Here is a 19,494-nt window from a genome sequence, read left to right as displayed (position 1 = left end):
AGATCAGAACACCTTTTCTAATGAGGAGGTGCAGGTTAAGGAAGGTCTTTGTGCTTTACACTGGTCTTGAAATGAACTTCATTGACCGCACAAAAACATTTTCTTCACACCCTGTTAACATTTATATAATATATATTATTTAAAGATTTTCACAGTCAGACAAAAACGTTTGAAAAATGGGAGGTAAATGAGTTTAACCCAGACACTCACAAATGTGAGATCATCTCAACAGAACGTATGTACCAACACCTGCAGTTTCTCCCCCAGCAACTTCTAAGAGGTACACAGCTGGTGATCACAGTCAAATGCTCCCCTAGGGACCAAACTGGGCACCGGTGGAGAAAAGTGCTACCAGAGAGCATAAACTGAAAAGGGAAAATGTGAGCAAGCAAGAAAAAAATGCAGTAGAAGAGATAAAATAATGTCAACTAAACTAAATTAAAATCAAAATACACCAAGATTCAGTGTCTGTGGCAGCACACTCAGATACATGATATCTGATGTTATCTTTGGTCTCTCTTCAAAGTACATGGTTCCCACCATTATGGCTCAGAAATTGTGGTATGTTCAAACATTGTTCTTCTTCCTTAAAAGGACGCTGGCTGGACTTTGTTTATAAGGTCATATGATGAGTTTATTTTAGTTTAAAACTCAGGACTTAATTTGGAATACATGTCTACATTGTTAACAGGGGGGGAAGTTAGAAATGTTAACTTCCTTGGAGCTCTGCTTCAGTGTGCTCCTCATCGACTGAATCAGGCTTTTTAAGTTGAGCTTGAAGTTGTGCTGAATGCACTGATATTTGGTGCTGTTCAGTGCCTTGCATAATTAAGAACAATATCCAGAAACTGAATGACTGGAAAAAAAAATGCCCCATGTGATCAGACTTGGCCGGTTTCCTAAATTTGTGCACTTGTGTTGTTTTAGGGTAAACCGACCCCGTGCGTTACAGTTTTTCTTCTCAGTGACCACATCAGTCAAGTAGATTTTAAGCCCTGGCTCAGCATTGCCTCGACATGAATGGGACATTTACTGGACTGCTGACTGGGACCTGTGTTGTGCCTCACATGTGGTCCGTGACCCCTCATTTCAAACAGTGTTGAAAAAAAGAAAACAGGATGCATAAACCATTTGACTCGGCCCATTTGTGCGTGTGACTCAAAGTGAAGCGATGGGGCAAGTCCGGGCTTGTAGAAAAGAAAATAATTCACTGATGGTCAAAGACTCCTGTGCCTGCTGTGTTCAGTCTATGATCTAATGTGCAGCGCTTTAAAGCTGTAAAACAAACTTTCTACTCCTGGCTTACACACTTCCCTTTAGTCATTTCCCCTTCTTGCTGTGAAACCACCATTTTAAAAGAGAACAAGGTTTTTGAGTATTGCATTTTTTAGTAGAATTGATTTTCTTTTTTTTGGTTAACACTACAACTGTGCAACTGAATTAGAGACAGTTCTCCTTGATTCAACATTTCAAGTCACTTTTTTATATGTCACATTTGATAAAGCAAAAATAAATCCAACATAAGAGTAGGAAATAAAAGTGATGTGTCTTCCTCTTGTCTAGTTTGGTTTCATGACATAATTTTAGCTATTTGCACCCAAAGGCTAAGTCAGGAGGCTCTCTGATGAATTTAAAGGTTGGGATACATCTGGTATATGTGACATTTGCTCCAAATCTGTAACGGATGAAAACAGGTAACAGTGAAAATTTCTGCTTTGTTGCTTGAGTTTCTGAATATGAATTTAAAGTGAAAGCATAGATAAAATGGTGAAGATCAGTTTTCTGCTCTATGATTAATCTAGAATTATAAAGGCATACAAAAGCAACGCGTGTCTACCTAACTGTCTTAAATGAAATCAATCAATTTCAGCAAAAAGTAGAGCATATGTTATCGTAAAAGTCAGTTATATACCTCAAATAAAATATGAACATTTTAGTCACATGCTGTCGATTTTATGACACACGTATTAAAAGATATAACACCAAACTAGTTGTGTTTTGGATTTTTAAAAGAAAATGACTTTTTGTGACACCTTAGCTCTGTTAATGTGTCAGGGAGGGACTGGATGGATATCTGTCAGTCTAAGAGGGGTATGAAGATCTAGGTCGCCTGGCAGTCACACGACACTCCTAGTGGTAATCTAACTCTCCTTGGGGATTATATGACCTCTGAGTTCTAGGGCCATATGGAGCACACATCTGTCACCTTGATAAGTAGCCCCAGCACATCACTCACCTGCCATCTTGAACCTGATATGTTATTTATTTCTGTGATTCATAGTCAGAATTACAGCTATATGAAAACCTGCAATAAGCCGCCTAACCTAGCCTAATTTAACATCAATCTTTACCACTTTGGGCTTTCAAAATTACATTTTGTCAGTTGAATGAGATACAGCATTGAAAAAGCATAGGTCTTTTTTCTGACTTTGCACCTAATGTAAATATAAATTTGTGAACAACTTATTTTAAAAAAAAAATCATCACACTAACTAACTAACATATCTCATTAACACATTACTTGCAGGTCAAAGGAGTTTGCAAAGAAAAGCGTCTGGACTTCTTTAAGTTGCTTGAAGACGTTTCACCTCTCATCCGAGAAGCTTCTTCAGTTCTAAGGTCAAATGGCCGAGAGTCCCAGATTTAAACCCAGTGGGAGTATCCCCCCAAAGAGGGACAAAGGACCCCCTGGTGATCCTCTAATCACATGAGCCAAGGTGTGAAAGCGGGTGTGGGACCTAATCAGCCAGGGTTTCTTTGGGGGGATACTCCCACTGGGTTTAAATCTGGGACTCTCGGCCATTTGACCTTAGAACTGAAGAAGCTTCTCGGATGAGAGGTGAAACGTCTTCAAGCAACTTAAAGAAGTCCAGACGCTTTTCTTTGCAAACTCCTTTGACTACGATGACCTGGATGACTGGTGACTGGTGTCAAGCAGTTAAGTTGTTTTTTTTTTTTTGTTTGTTTTTTATTCTTGCTAACAGACTTAATATTTAACTTACTTAATGCTATTTAAAAGTTAAAAATGCTGCCGTGTTTTACTCTAGCCTGACTCACATACTAGTGAATTTTAGCTGGAGACAGATATCACTGAACCACAGCATAAGCTGCACATTTATTTTCTTTACTAAAGGGAAGCAAACAGAAGGCATTTGGATAACTGTTACACCGATACTACCATATCTTTTTTTATAGCTTTATACAATAACTTAATCACCACCCTCATCATCCACTTCACGGTGGCTGCAACTACTGGTAATATTTCTTTTCACACACTTCTCAAAACAAAAGGCCTGTGTAACATGGTTTCCTTAAAGTAAAAACCTCAGTTGGGTGGAGTATCACTCCACCAAAGATTTCTGCCAGGTATCTGTTTTTTTAACCTTTTTAAAAGGAAATAAAGAAAACTCTTAATTTCTCTTGACATGTATTTAATACTTTTACCTTTGCACTTTTGAATATTAAAATAGGAAACTAAAGTCTTAACCCCCCCCCAAAAAAATCAGCAAATCACTGCCTGTTAAGAATCGGCGACCTTTGACTTTCTAGTAAGGATGCAGCTCCTTTGTGGCCATCTGTGTTTAAAGTTAATAAATAATAGCGGGAGCTCTCTTGTCAGAATTCATCAGTCCTAGCCCAGCAATATATCTGCATCACCGCCAGCATGTCCTGCATATATTATAGGACGCATACAACCTTTATGTAGTTCACACAGTCACTGGCTGAGGGTGTTTGAGGGTGATGCAAAGCACTTATTTAGTATCCATTTGCTGTGTTATTTTAAAAGCACACCATATAGTAGAAGTTATGACAACTTGGATACAATTTACATTTGATGACTATGGTTTCATAGGCCTATATATTTGATTTACAGCAGGATGTTTAATGTATAGTGTATTATAGAGTGCGGGGTAAATGTAATAGCCTTTCATCTTGGTGTGGTAAGGTGGAGTGGTTAAATGTTGGATGTAATGAGGAGATGAAAGCTGAAAAGGGAGACATCTGTCAAATGACTTAACCTACAGTATGTTTAACACAGAGCTCTCCTCTGTTGGGTTGCTTTATAAATGATGCTTTGACCCATGATTAATTCTACCTAAATTCAAGGACCTTACATTCCCAGAAACAACAGCTAGTTCTCTGAAAACCGCCACTGAAACACCCTATAATTATCAGAAACGTAACATGCACCCGTCAATTTGGCCTTTCCATCCATGTACTGTGAACCAATTAGGGATGCTGGAGATATCATCTGAACGGGCTGCCAAATTTCCTCTATCAGGCAGTGCTCCAGCACAGTTATAAACAACCTCAAGCTAAGATCAATTCACAGACTGCATGTTGAAATCTAGAGTCAGCTGCCAGTTACAGGAGATGGATGGTTATTAATGTGAACACTCTGAAAGCTGTAGTGAATTATTTTGGAAATAAAATAGGAGAACGTGATAAAAAATAAAGTAGTTCAGCAGAATAGCAACTCATATTTTGTGTGTAGCAGCACTGCCACAATATTTAAAATACATATTTGGAATGTACAGCAGATACTGTTTTCACAAGACATCTGTCAGGTTTTTGAAAAGAAAATTGTATACATACCATTTTAATTGCTCCTAAAAGGAGTTGCTGAGCTCGTGTTTGATGTCAGAGAAGATGTAACCAAAGCTTCATTGGAGGACATGATAACAAGACCTGGAAACCACTACGGAAATCAAGAAGAGTAGATGAAAAAATTTATATTTAAAAAAATGCTGTAACAGCCCTTTGTTGTTTGGTGAGTTGAAGTCAAACTTTTGGACAGTATAATTTAGTCAGAAGTGATGGAAAATGACAGCGCCAGACCACTGCTGTGGTTGCCATTGGCTAAAGTGCTGGTGGTTGATATCTGAGACAATGCCAGAGGGTTTTCAAGCTTTTGGGTACAGGCAGGGGGTGACAGTTAAAAAGAAAAAGTATTCAAAACAAGCAGAAAGAAATTAAATGAGAAAACCTAAACCTAAAGGCGTTTTGCTGTGCTTGAATCCATCAGAAATCAGTTCAGTAACTTTTCATCGATGCAGTAAACCCCAGAATGCATTTAATTCAATTCAATTCAATTTTATTTATATAGCGCCAAATCACAACAACAGTCACCTCAAAGCGCTTTATATTGTACAGTAGATCGCACAATAATACATACAGAGAAAAATCCAACAATCCTATGACCCCCTATGAGCAAGCACTTTGGCGACAGTGGGAAGGAAAAACTCCCTTTTAACAGGAAGAAACCTCCGGCAGAACCAGGCTCAGGGAGGGGCGGCCATCTGCTGCGACCGGTTGGGGTGATAGAAGGAAGACAGGATAAAGACATGCTGTGGAAGAGAGACAGAGATTAATAACAGGTATGATTCAATGCAGAGAGATCTATTAACACATAGTGAGTGGAAAAGGTGACTGAAAAGGAAAATTTCAGTGCATCATGGGAATCCCCCAGTAGGCTATGCCTATTGCAGCAAAACTAAGGGAGGATTCAGGGTCACCTGATTCAGCCCTAACTATATGCTTTAGCAAAAAGGAAAGTTTTAAGCCTAATCTTGAAAGCAGAGATAGTGTCTGTCTCCCAAATCCAAACTGGAAGCTGGTTCCACAGAAGAGGGGCCTGAAAACTGAAGGCTCTCCCTCCCATTCTACTTTTAAATACTCCAGGAACAGCAAGTAAGCCTGCAGTGTGACAGTGAAGTGCTCTGATGGGGTGATATGGTACTACAAGGTCATTAAGATAAGTTGGGGCCTGATTATTTAAGACCTTGTATGTGAGGAGCAGGATTTTGAATTCAATTCTGGATTTAACTGGGAGCTAATGAAGGGAAGCCAAGACAGGAGAAATACGCTCTCTCTTTCTAGTCCCTGTCAGGACTCTTGCTGCAGCATTTTGGATTAGCTGAAGGCTTTTCAGGGAGTTTTTAAGACAACCTGATAATAATGAATTACAGTAGCCCAGCCTGGAAGTAATAAATGCATGAACTAGTTTTTCAACGTCAATTAGTTTAATTAGTAAACTATAAAAATACAATACTAGTTGTATTTGCGGCATTTTCCTTCTTTGTGCAAAGCCACTCTGCGCAGCACACTTGCAACACCTGAGAAGTTTGGTTTAGGTCACAGAACTAAGCTCATTCTTGGATCTCCGTTACTGAACACTTAGTTTTATTTGGTTGCTGCACTGCACACATTGCTGCAGTTGTTTTCCAAGTAATGCACTTTTTTCTACATGAATGACTTTTATGATTGCACCAGCCGCTGTTTGTTCTAGTTCTTTTATTATACCGTCATTCTACCACCATATTTAACCCACATGGAGTACCACATAGTGTCCCTGAGGACCCCAAAAACAGTTTATTGTAAAAGGAAAATAATAAAACCTTTTTTTTTCTTGCAGCATCATTAGATATATAATATCTGTCATGTAAGGACAAAAAATAGATTATTATTATTAATTCAGCAAGTTACAAAAATGTATACTTTTCTTTAATGCAACTTGTAGTTTTTATCCAAAAAACAATCCACTTTTACTTAATAGCTAATCGACCATCCTTGAACTCTTAATCCCTTAGTTTTCAGTAGTTTCAAGTAAACATGATTTATATCGTGTTTATATGACAAAACTAATTAGAGTGATTTTGACCCCAATATAAAATTACTGAAATAAATAACTAGCCAGCCCAGAAACACAATCTTCTTTCTATCCTTGGTCTGTGCTGAAATCTCGTGAAACACCTCACCTACTGTAGAAGGTGTCCAAGAAGGATCCTGGACAGATTTCCCTACCACCATAGCAAGCTCCAGAGGAGTAGCAGCTCTACTCCCTCATAGCAAGAAAGTCCTACTGTTCGAATCCACTGGCCAACTGGATTCTTTCTTTTAGTTGTTTGAATGTCCCCCCCCCCCCCAATTTCTGCACGGGGTCTTTTCCAGTACTCCACATTCCTCCCACAATTCAAAGACACGCATCTTTGGTTAGTTGCTGATTCTAAATTTGCTTTAATTGTGAATGTGAGTGTGAATGTTTGTCTGTCTCTGTGTTAGTCCTATGAAAGAATGGCATCTTGTACAGGGTGTATTCTGCCTCTCGCCCCGTGACAGCTGGGATAGGCTCCAGCTGCACTGGGGCCCTGAATTCGATACGTGGAAGAAAATGATTGGATGGATGAATATATATGTTTTATGTCTGCAACCAAATCATGATTGATGATGTGAGCAGTAGAACCTAATGGGTTACAGAAACTCTTCACACAATTATTAGGGTCATCTGTGAAACAATTAATTGAGGGATAGTTTATTATGTTCCTGTGCTTATTTGGAGGGATGTGCACGAAGTTTAATCTTTTCATCTATTGAGGCGTACATAGGCAAGGTCAAAACTGCAGTTTATTAGAGGTTAGCAGGATTTTTTTAAATACATCTTTGAAATATTTGAGCTGAATGTCTTGTGTTGCAAAAAGCATTCATTTACAGAGGAGGCAGAAAGAGAATGCCCTCGTGCTTCAACCTTTGGTCAGAGTAAGTCCAAAAGCTGCTGCAGAATCGTGTACTATTATCACCTTTATTGCCATGAATCACTGATGTTGAATTTTCTGTAGACTGCAGTATGTCTGCAGTTACAGCACAATACTTTCCAAGGTTTTTACTTTTTAAGCTACAAAATATTTAAAAAGTCCTAAATTGGAACACAGAATAAGTGTTTGTTTTACAATTGGTTAACTGCCCAAAAAATATTGTGCTATGATGATGAGGTCTAGCCTGACTCAGACTGCTTTGATTTCATAAAAACATGGCACAAGGCAGAAAGACATGTGGGTGAAGGGTGGAAATGCTAGATTTAAACTGTACACATCCACACTCACTCATATATCCACAAACACAACAAACCTACTCCTCGTATTGTATCAGATCTCGTGACAGTGCAATGAGGTTTCCTTTGCAAAGAAGCACTGCATCAACAAAGAAAGACAATCTGTTTAATATTATAAAAGCCACACTGGGAGTTGGCGGGTTTGTGCAGTAGCATCTGGCGTCACCGTAGATGCCTGCCAGGGTGCACATTAGATCAGAGTAATTGGCCAGGACAGCAGTGTGAGATGGACAAATGAGAACCTCCTCCTGGGTGACCTGATGGCCAAAGGGAGAATGAACAATACTGCTCATAGTCTGATAAAGAGCTTGTGGAGTGAAAAACACACTTCTTCAGGAAAACATACGTTCATCCTGCCAACTTTGTGTTATTGGATTAAAAAGTATACTCATACACAATCATGATTAGTGGGAAATTTAGCAAATTATGTTCTCTAAATCATTCTCTACTATATGTGTAATTCCAATCTACTATTTACTCATTTGTGTACAATATTTGCATGACTATTGCCATGAGCCAATAGTCACAAGATATTATAGTAAACCACAGTAAAGTGTTTGATTTAGCAATCTAGACTTCCATATGGTTCAAATTATTATTTAATAAATTCAGGGTTTAAATGCATCAGTTTATATTCCATTATAAGAATTCAACAGGAACTGGTTTTATAAATCGGCTTTGGGATATTTTTTCATCATCAATAAATATAATGCCTCATTTTGGTTTACCAAAACATTTAGTGGATTGCCTGGCATTATTATTCACCTTGATGTGCATCAGAAATAAACCAAAGTTTGTTCCATTTACTTCCATGGTTACAATAATATCTGTGGATGATGATTTTCATAAGCATATGTGCCTTTGGTTTGGGAGTTTGGTACTATGTTCAGATCAGTGGTTGGATCAAAGCTTCCAATCCCAAGTACTAGAGATTCAGTTAGAAATGGAAGAATTTATTTTTGCTTTCCAATACTATAAAATACACAAACAGTTGTAGCAAAAGTACAGATAAATAATATTGGCATACAGAAAAATGAAAAAAAAAAAACATCCATAAGAAAATCAAAATGTAAAAATTACAAACAAAGAAGAGGCTAATACACTACTGTACAGTGAAATATGTAGCACACAAGTCATCTTGGACCTAAATTCCCTTTTCTTAAACAAATAAATATTTATTATGAACAATCTCAGATGCTGAAAAAATGGTTTGATGCGAGGCATTTCTTGAGCAAGCAGATTTTATATTGCTGAGATGGATCAAAAGACTTAAAGAAGGACTTCTAACTGATTCTGAATGTGCAACTTTGATCTTATCTTTGAAAAACTTTGGCAGAAAATGCACACTAATAAAGAAAAGAAATGTAAACAAATTATTTACACATAATGCAGTCTCATTAGTGATACATTTCAACTATACTGTGGTTGTACAGTGCCACAGACAAACTCTGTGGTAAAACAAGAGGGGAGCAAAAGGAAACAGCTCCTAAAAACCACCTTTCTTTGCCTTGATGGTAATAATAGAGGAGCTGAGGGAGCAAGGCAGCTGGAGCCAGCTCACTTATAGACATAAAAAAGTACTTGAACAAAGAAGCTCCCATTTTTCATGACAGTATCAGCCCACACTGACTGAACTTTAAAAAAGACCTCAGGAAGAAATGGCACAAATGCCTCAGTGTTCTTATCTCAGAAGAATGGAAGAAAATAGTCTTCAGAGCCCAAAGGTAATGGTCCAGATCTGCTCCAGTGATTTTTTTGGGCCTTTCTAAAATGGACTCAGAGCACTCTATTGGTATTCCACAGCAGTCAAATCCATTTGGAAGATTTATTAGATTCCAGTCTGTTCTGCTTCATCCAATTAGTAAAAGGACAACAGGATAAAAGGAGAATCTTGTTAGCTTCCAGTGGTAGTGGAGGAGATAGGAACAGCGGCAGAGGTTCATTTCTAACATCCCGTATGCTTCCGTTGGCAGCTATTACACATGTCTGAGGTCAGTCAGAATCATCTTTACACACACAGGCACACTCTTCATGGTGTTCCAAGGGCACATCAGTCATGGACTTCTGCAGGCCTCGTACACCACTTCGATGTTTCAACAGTAGAACCTGTTTACAAAAGAGGGCACTTAAGTTGACGGCTAGATGCCAGAAACAGTGTAAAAACATTGTTGAGTGGACAGGTTATTTAGAACTTTAACTGCTGCTTTGCACACTGGAACCACAGATGATGGGTGCAAATGTTTGTGTGATTTTGGTACTGCAAAAAAAAAAAAAATCTTTGTCACATTGTAAATATCAAGCGAATCTAACCAATAACATTTTGCTTTTTCATGTGTAAGATATGTTGCATTTAATGGTACATAACATGGTATGCAAGTAGGAAACTTAGGACGGTAAAAAAAAATTGATGGTCAAAATGGCAAATTCCCAAAATAAGAAAAGAAAAAAGCGAACAGCAAGTGAACAATGCCTAAAAACTTTACTTAAATACAAGATTTGGTTTCCTGGATGAATGTATTCTGTTTGACTCATGCCACTACTACAGCCTCAATCTGATTTTGTCTGTCTTTGTACTGTTTCACTACAAGCTCTATAAACAAAACTCCTATATGTGGTTTTTCTAAACCACATATAATCGTTTGGGAGTTGCTGTCAATCTTTTAAATCTGTTGTTTGAATATAAGGACAAGTTTTAAAATGTCATAGATCAGGGGAAAACAAATTACTTTTGTAAAGCTTTGTGAAGAAGTGAAAACCTTCAAAGCTTTCAAAGTCAGTGTAACCAATTCCTGCTTGTGCCCAAGCATTTGCTGGTCTTACAGACCACTAAGCCTTTTGTTTGTACAAACAACCTATATTACTTCCACATGTTATTAGAAGAGAAAGTAGAATCCATATTTCTATCAGAATGATAAGTAAAATGCAAATAACAAAGGATGCTACAAAGATGAGGTGCAAAAGGGGGGGTTTAAACTGAGTAAGGGCCAGTTTTATACATTATTGACTTGGTTAAAGCCAAGCAACCATCAAATAACATAGATGAGAACTTTTCCTTTCAGTGGTAGAAAGATTGTCTGGCTACTGATGAGTCTGAAATTTAAATTACATACATCAGCATAAAAGATACCAAAATAACTTTAGATAACAGAACACTAGGTTTCAAAAAAATCAATATAAATCTGAATAAAACTGTAATAATATACACATTTCATAATTAAATCTGTTTTTTCACCTCATATTGCAGGTGTTTTTCATATCATTATGTGTTCAGATAAAAACTAATAAAATAAACATCAAATGGATTTCATCATGCCATGATCAAATTGATATTTACCTCATGATATTTCTTTGTGACTCTGGCAGGAATACACTGACAGTCATAGCAGCGGTGAGAGCAGCAGGCACAGTTTCCACCACAGCGCTTCACCAGGAGGCAGCTGGGCCAGAAAATGACATCTGTCCTTTTCAGCTCTTCACGCAGGGATACCGAGAAATTACGTGGCGTGCAGCTGTAGAGTTGAACTTCTTCCCTCAGAAGATTGAGATCAGCTCCACCTCAAATGCATCAGATATTATTATTTCAACACAACATTTCACCAAAACATATTCTTTTAATATTAATCATTTCAGTACTGGCTCTTGGACTAAATTTACATTTAATTCATAAAACAAACATGTTAACAATGTCCTACCTCGGGCCTTCTTACTGTGGATGAATGATTTCCCCAGCACATGCCACGTAGGTTTGTACAACTCTTCCATATCCATCTGCCATCGTTCTGGTTCCAGGTACTTCATGACCTCCTCTACAGTGCTCAGCTCTGCCACAGCCTCTGACAGCTCCTCAATATCCTGCGGGGATGGAGGGAGAACTGCAGGGGCTTTGGGCTCTGGTTCACTCTGTGGGAAAACCAACACATCAAATGAAGAGAGATGGAACAGACGGGTCATTTGCATACTAACTGAAAAAAAGTGCTTTTTTAATGTAAAGAGTCCAACTTGCATAGCTTTGGGTTTTGATGGAAGAAGTCTTTAAACAAGCTTTAAACTTTCAGAATAAATACACAACTCTCTCAATAAGATGAAATTTGCCATACATAATAAGGTCAAATAATTACCTCATTACGTAAACTGCCTCAAGGATACTTAAACCTCAGCCACTTTGTGTGACATTTAAAAGTTGGAAGTGTACTCTCGGTTATAAATATTAAAACAGGATAATTATAGTGAAGGAGGAATTTTGTCACTGGTGACAGGATGTGAAAAATGGCCTTACTCTGCTATTGTACATTTTACATCATGATAAAATATAAAGTTTAATTTGAGTTACAGGTCATTAAACGATATGGTGAACTGGACTTGAGTTAAGCTGAAAATCATAACATCGTACTGTAGCTGGGCCTCAATTTAAATTTCGTTTCTAAAAACCAATATTTCGATTAACAGTGACTACAGTCTCTGAGGATCACAGACACATGCAGGGATTTCCACACTGGGCCAAATTGGAAGGCATTCGCTTACATTTGAAAGAAACATACTGAAGACAGAAAAACATACTGAAGAAATTTCGGTCTGTAAATAAAAATGAAAACGAAAATGAGAATTTGTCATACATGACAAACATGATAACAAATTCAACATTTAAAAAACAGTGAGTAATACAGTAGTATAATTATAATTTAATTATTTAAAAATAATACACATTTTTTATATTAGTCCCCCTCGCAGATACAAAAAAAAAAAATCGGAATTAATGAGAGGCATTTTTAAGCCGCCAAACGAGATCACATCTTTGCCACCTCCTTTGATCACTTCGCATTCCAACATTTATCTCTGTAGATTTGGTTGGCAACAGTATTATTTGTTTCAAGCTCTCAACTCTCTAGTGAGCTACAGTGAGCAGTCACAGAGAAGATTGATACCTTTTGTGTTACTCTTCCCACGAGAGAAGGGGCTAATCTGTTAGACCTTTCAGTCTTGTGATGGTGCATTTGTCCAACATGTCAGCTCGCTGGTCTCTCTAATCTTACGTGACTGACAGGTAGAAGGAAACATTGTGACACTTAGAACAACAGCAACATAAAAAAAGCTTGAAAACACTGAAAATGTTGCCTTTTGGCAGCTGTGTTTTAAAGGAATGAATGAGAGGACTGAATGAAGAGTGGCGGTTTTTCTCATTGGTACCAACATTGTAAAATAAATCTTTTACCTAGCTGATAATATGAATACATGTATGTAGAGTAACTATAATGTGCGTCAGCTGACTATTGAAGCATATGAAGACAGCACGATTAAGATGCATACTTCTGTAAATTGGACTAGACACAAAGGTAATTAAAGGTTTTAAAAAATAATAATAAAGATCTTCACAGTGAACGAAAAGGTAGAACACCAACAACACTGATAAGATTTATTGGCAGTGTAAGTGTGCTCAAAATCCAAGCCCCTTGGCAATGACTTTAAAATGAGATGCCAGTGGTTTGACATGGCTGCACCACAGGTTGGAAAAATACAGCTGATGCACAGCTGTGTTCACGCCACAGATATGACTCATACTAATGGGGTTTCCTTTATAACCACTGAGCATATCTTTGGTTTATTTGGCACCAACTGAGATACACAATCACAAATGTGAAAGAATTATTTATAGGAAAAGAAATGGTCATATAGCACCATAAGTATGAGTGATACAGCTGTATTTCCAGACAACAGAGAGAATCTGTGATTCTTATTAGTTGAGCCTTGGCAGTGGCTAACTGTATGGACTGGAAGCCATTAACAGCTTGTGAATGTCGATGGTGCAACACTCCCCCAATTAGCAACACTCTGCAAGCTCAGCGTCAGATAGAGAAGCCAAGCAATCCTTCAGAGACACATCAAGATGGTGTGAATAAAGCTATAAGTAGCAGATGAGGGAGCCAATTTAAGGGAATTCAGGAACAAAGTCCTTACATGGACCACCAAAACTGAATTCAGAGCAGTGTCTGTGTGTCAGGTGTAAGACACAGATGTATGAACAGTTATGATATATTCTGTAACACTTTGTCAGGGTCAAACAAACTAATTAACTATAGAAACAATGCACACATGTTCCAAATTAGATGAAGCTCCTCAAGGGTTTTTTAGTAGTTGTAGCTAATGTATAATAAAGATTTATCATGTAACAATTTTAACCTTCTATTTAAAAAAATAACCAGTCACTTCACAAGGTCTTCATTAGTTGTAATTTTGTGATAAATTAACATATGAAACACAAATGGCTAAAACAAAGTGAGTGAAGCAGTATTCAGCAAAGGCTTTGAGCTCGTTTTTTCCCTCTTTCCAAAACCTTCCTTTTCATAAAGTTTATAGTTAGGGCTGAGTCTGAATCATCTGTTGGTTATGTAGACAGGCTGCTGGGGGACTTCCCACGATGTAATGTGCATTCTTCTACACTCAACTCTTTTCATACTCCAAGCATTTTTATGCCACTACTGAATGTCTTTAATAGATTGTGTTTTGTCCTTGTCTAGACTCTTGTCTTTGCCCTCACCCCATCAACTGGTCACAGCAGATGGCTGCCCCTCTATGAGCCTTCCTGTTAAGAGGAAGTTCCTCCTTCTCAGTGTCACCAAGTGCTTATTCACAGGGGACAGTCTGACTGTTAGGATTTGCTCTTTTTTACTTTTGTCCCTGTTTACTTTACAATATAAAGGCCCTTGAGGGCCTGTTATTTTGAATTAGGGCTATATAGACAAAACTGAATTGACTGACTTAGTAATAGAAAGCACAAGACATAAATATTAAACTGTAAGACACTTTGCGGTGACATGACAGAATGACTAAACATTTGGCTAAAATCGCAATTTGTAACTTTTATTAAGTGTTTTTTTTAATAACAGGACAATACATTTTCTTCCAGACTGGTATCTATGATTTTGTTTTGGCTACCTTAGCAACTCTTGTTATCTTCCATTTATGTCTTTTATGAAATAAATAAATAATAAATGCTGAGCCAGCAGCCCAAGGCACACTAGACAATTCTGCATATTAAGCACAGACATTGTGGAGTCTTCTGTCCTCAAACTAAACTGAAGTACATGCAATTTTGAATCTTATCTCTATGTTCTTCTTGAAGCACATAGAGACAGCATCCTAAAATGGTATTACCCAACTTGCAGTCAAGGCCACTTGGGCAGTGAGCTGAGTGCATGTTTCAAAAAATATCACTTGCTTTTGAAAGGCTGAAACTGTTTATTCAGTAGATTTTAAAGTGCTTCTTATCACTACCAAACCCTCTGAACCCCCTTACCCTGAAGAAGAACTTTGTTCTCAAGCAGTGATTTCCTTGTTTCTGAGTCTCTTTGTTCTCATAAAGCACGACCACACGTTCTTATTTCTGGTATCTAAAATGACAGGTTCAACTAACTATGTTGAGATGACAATTCTGAAATAGCTTTTTGAAATAGCTCTGAAAAACAATATCTTCTCATTCACATGGATTTGAAAACCACTTCCTTGCACAAGAGGACTTTGAGTAAGCAACTTGGTTTGTTGTGCGTGAAAAAAGTGTTTTTTGCTCTCACTATATGCCACACACTGCAATTGAGGTTGCCGTAAAAACAGACCTTAGTTTCATCATGCCAACGGTAAAGCTCCTGTATGACTTTGCCAGTCATTTTCATTCTCTTTAGGAAAGACTTGCATTCTTTACCTGCCCCATTAGCTTCTATGCAAGTCTTCATGTTCACAAATAGACAGTTTTATATGATTAGTGTAGTTTGCTGTTATTCAGACAAGCATAAGGCACATAGATCCTGAGTGTGTAAAACTCTTTTCAATCCATTTAAATAAACCAAGTTGGTAGGGTGATGTTTCCTTTCAAAGTAATGGTGCAGTTTAATTGGGGACTGAGACCTCACAGACACAATGATGTATGTTTTGTTTGTCCCTGTAACCCACAGTGCACACCACTCAACACCGCTTATGCCCTATTCAACAGCCTCCTTCTCCTTCTGTGTTTTAACAACCTCTTTGCCTCAGCCTTTTTGCTTTTTCTAAAATTTCTTCCTCTGAATTACAGGCTGGGTCTTATTTTTTCCCCCTTTCATTCCATGGAAGTGGTGGAGAGGAATTATTGCTTGTTTAAATATATACTAAAGTACTGGCCCCTGCATGGCATGAGGTTCCAGTAGCTGCTGGTTGACCACAGAGGAAACAGAGTGCTGCTGTTCTTGTGTGCTCCTCCTCTGTCAGAGGAAGGTTCAAAGGGAAGGCAGACCGAACGTGCGGAGGCCAAAGCTTCCTTTTCCCCATCATGGTTTCCGCACCTTCTAGAGTTGGAATATGAAGGAAAAACTTAGTCTCTGTTTCATCAAACAGTTTATGGAAAGGAACTGAACACCAGAGAATAATGTCAATCTGCTATTAAGGGATTAAGTTTAAGTTCAAACTTCTCAAATGCCTGCTGTTTCATGAAGTACTCTTTCTTTTCCAATTAAAATGTTTTATGAAATGTCACATATATTTAGGCGTCATGTTGCTTTTAACTGTTATTTATGCTTTATTTAGGATGGTTATCTCAACTATGAACTGCAGATTCTTCACTTTTAACTTCTGTGTATAGGAACATAAATATATGTTAATAATATTAGAGAAAACAAGTAGGTAAATAAATTTAATGCTAACATAGGTATGGCTTCAACATGACTGACGAAGGAGATCCAGTTTAGGTTGCACAATGTGAAAATGTGGCTGAAAATAGCAACTTTAACACTGTCTGTGCAAAACTGTGACATTCTGCTATGACTGACCCATAAATCAGAGAGCGCTTTGCTTAAATCGGTGAAAACCTTCCTTAACACTTGAAAGTGTAATGAAAGATCTTGAGCAGGTTTTATGTAAAAACAGAGAGGAAATGATGGATGATAAAGAAAGGCATAAGTCAACATCTGAACATTATACAGTTTTTTTTACAAGAATTACAGATGAATTCAGATGAATCAAAGCACCACGCCTTTAAATTCCACTGATGTATGTCTACCATTACTTTCAAAACTGTTTGGAGAGATAAATCTCTCTGAGTGGTTACACTGTGAAACAGCAGGTCTTTGAGAATTTCTGTTGTATCCTTGTTAATGTGGAGTAGATGAGAACAAGAGGAAAGGGTCAGGGGTAATCAAAGAAGACCTTTGAAACCAGCAGGATACAGTGACTGTGCTTCATAGTAAGTTAAGCTTCTGTGATAATGATAATGACTGTTCTTTTTTGGCTCAGATGTTCAGCCTGCATGGCAAGGATTCTGCTCATGATTATGTTTTTGTTGTAGTAACTGGAGTACACTACGGTACAATAAGATAACTCTTTTTGATAGATGCCAAATGCAATGTGCTCTAAAGGGTTTATTACAGATGGCAAGGATAACTTCTTAAAGATTCAAATAAAGTATTATTTTAATGATAATTCTCATTAACATTGATACACCTCAATGATTTATTTTCGTCTAAAAGCCAAGGTTATAATATATCGACAGAATTCACGGAGAAATAAAAAAGCCAGAGGGATTAGATGCTTCATAGATGCTTCACAAGATTTTTAGACAAGACGATCAGTCATGTAGAGAACCAGTCCACCTGCAATGCCAGCTGTAATACCAAAATTTACTGTTTATTAGTTTTATTGAAAAAATGTTTTATAAGGTTAAAAATATGATAATACATTGGTATTTTCTGGAACTTGCCCTACCTCTTTCTAGGTGCATATCCTTTGTAAATATGTGTAATTTGTTTATTTAACAGTATAATGTTTGATTATAATACTCTGATTGACTCCATAGTGTAGTATTTAACACATCTGCCTAACACGTGGAGGATCCCCAGCATAAAACTAGGAGGAGACCCAAATCCCTGGGAAGGTTGTGTCAGGAAGGGCACCCGGCATAAAAAGCTATGCCAAATCAAATATGTGTCTCCGTTGTGGTAACCCCTTTCAAATAAGGATGCAGGCAAAGGAAGCTTTATTTGCCAGTCTCTCCTGCAAGTTAAATCCCTTCCCTGTTTCACTTCTTGATGGTTTCTACTTTATTGTCAGACACTATTTGAAATATTGTGTGGGCCTGCATAGACTGTGTGTTATACTACAATTTGTAATTATGGGCTCAAACAGACATTAGACATTCTATTCTTGGACTACATCGCTCAGCATCTAATGACTCAGTTTCCAATATTTTGTGGCTTTTAGCATTTGGCTATCGGGCAAATGGATATCTTTGCAAAGCTTCCCAGCCTGTGTATCAGTCAACTTTTTTGTCTGACTAAAAATAACAAATTGTAAAAAGACAATAAAGCATTGAATTGACTACATGTGATAGGTCAGTATTTCACTTCTGCAATCCAGACATACAGTACTGTTTAACTGCATGCAGCCAAAGTCTACTTGCATGTGATTCATCAGTACTTCTTAAACTACAGCATGGGAACTTGGAAGCGGAAACTGAAAAGCTTCTAGTAACAAAAATCTCATTCTTTGCGTATAGATTCACAGATTATTCATAAGGAGATATAGTTCAACAAAAAAACAAAACAAAACAAAAACCTCACAGTACTCATTCGCTTGTTCAAATAAGAAAGTAATACAAAACACATTTACTTCATACTTCCTTCTGCTGCAAACATTTTTTCATTAAATCTTTCCTTATAATAGCATCTTATTGGGTTCATCCATTATTATCGGTTAAAGCCTGACCTTGCTTGTGGCCCTGCTGCAGTCTATTGGTACAAAAACAGTAATTAGATTTACTGACTCTAACACTGGAAGAAAATATATGTAATGAATATCTTTCATCTTCTAACTTATCTGTTTAACTGTTTTTGTGATACAGCTTTGAGGTTTGCATGACGCTCTGCATGTGTTGAGAGTGGCAGTAAATTATTTGTTGGTTCATGCTGGTATCAGCAATGCTATTCTGGGTTTTAATGGTGATGAAAAAATGCAATAATACTGTGAATTAAGACCAAAAGACCAAAAACTCTGAAGCACAATGAATTTAAGACAGTGAATGTAAAGCCATGTCAGCAACCTCCGTCACACATTTGTGCTACAGGCCATCAGGGATTAATGAAGAGTAAAACTGTTGACTTAAACTAGCTTGAACAAAACTAAAACATGACAGGTTAAAACATGGCAGTCATCTCTTTAGTTTGTCTTGAGGCTTTTGTCAGTGTGGGATCTGGGACAAATGGATTTTCTGTGTTTGTGTGTGGTCTGCATATCACGACAAAAAAAAAGAAGGAGCAAGAGAATGACTAATGGGAAGAGGACAGATGAAGACAAAGAAGAGCAGCTATACAGAGGCACAAAAGTATGTACTAATAATTTTTCAGATATTATTGATATCAGAAATGCTATAGTGGCCAGTGACCCTCTGGGAAGAATATAACTGGGTAATCTTGCTGGTTTTAAACTTCTGCATTACATTGCTCGTCATTTTAAAGAATTAAAATGGTCACTTAATTACTTAAATTTAATCATACCACATGATAGCTACACAAGGTCAGAAGTTTATTATAGCCCTTTCTGTTTCATTCCTTTATCAGCCTTTAATAGGTGAGCAGTTATGATGGGAACAC

The 19,494-nt window shown here is 37.5% G+C and overlaps 1 protein-coding gene across 1 annotated transcript in view; it reads right to left on the bottom strand.

Moving 5' to 3' along the window:
* Positions 1-8,820: 8,820 nt before the first annotated feature.
* pdgfc (platelet derived growth factor c) overlaps positions 8,821-19,494 on the bottom strand; it is a 46,535-nt gene continuing 35,861 nt past the window's right edge. Inside the window, exons 4-6 of the mRNA XM_005467258.3 lie at positions 11,581-11,788; positions 11,223-11,443; positions 8,821-9,994 (exon numbers count right to left, since the gene is read on the bottom strand). Coding sequence (XP_005467315.1) covers positions 9,881-9,994; positions 11,223-11,443; positions 11,581-11,788 — 543 coding nt within the window. The 3' untranslated portion in view covers positions 8,821-9,880. The remainder of the gene's footprint in view (positions 9,995-11,222; positions 11,444-11,580; positions 11,789-19,494) is intronic.

The sequence above is a fragment of the Oreochromis niloticus genome, linkage group LG2, assembly GCF_001858045.2.
Source record: "Oreochromis niloticus isolate F11D_XX linkage group LG2, O_niloticus_UMD_NMBU, whole genome shotgun sequence".
NCBI classification, from domain to species: domain Eukaryota; kingdom Metazoa; phylum Chordata; class Actinopteri; order Cichliformes; family Cichlidae; genus Oreochromis; species Oreochromis niloticus.
The sequence above is the reverse complement of the archived record's forward strand: the minus strand, read 5'-3'. Positions and strand labels throughout refer to the sequence as shown.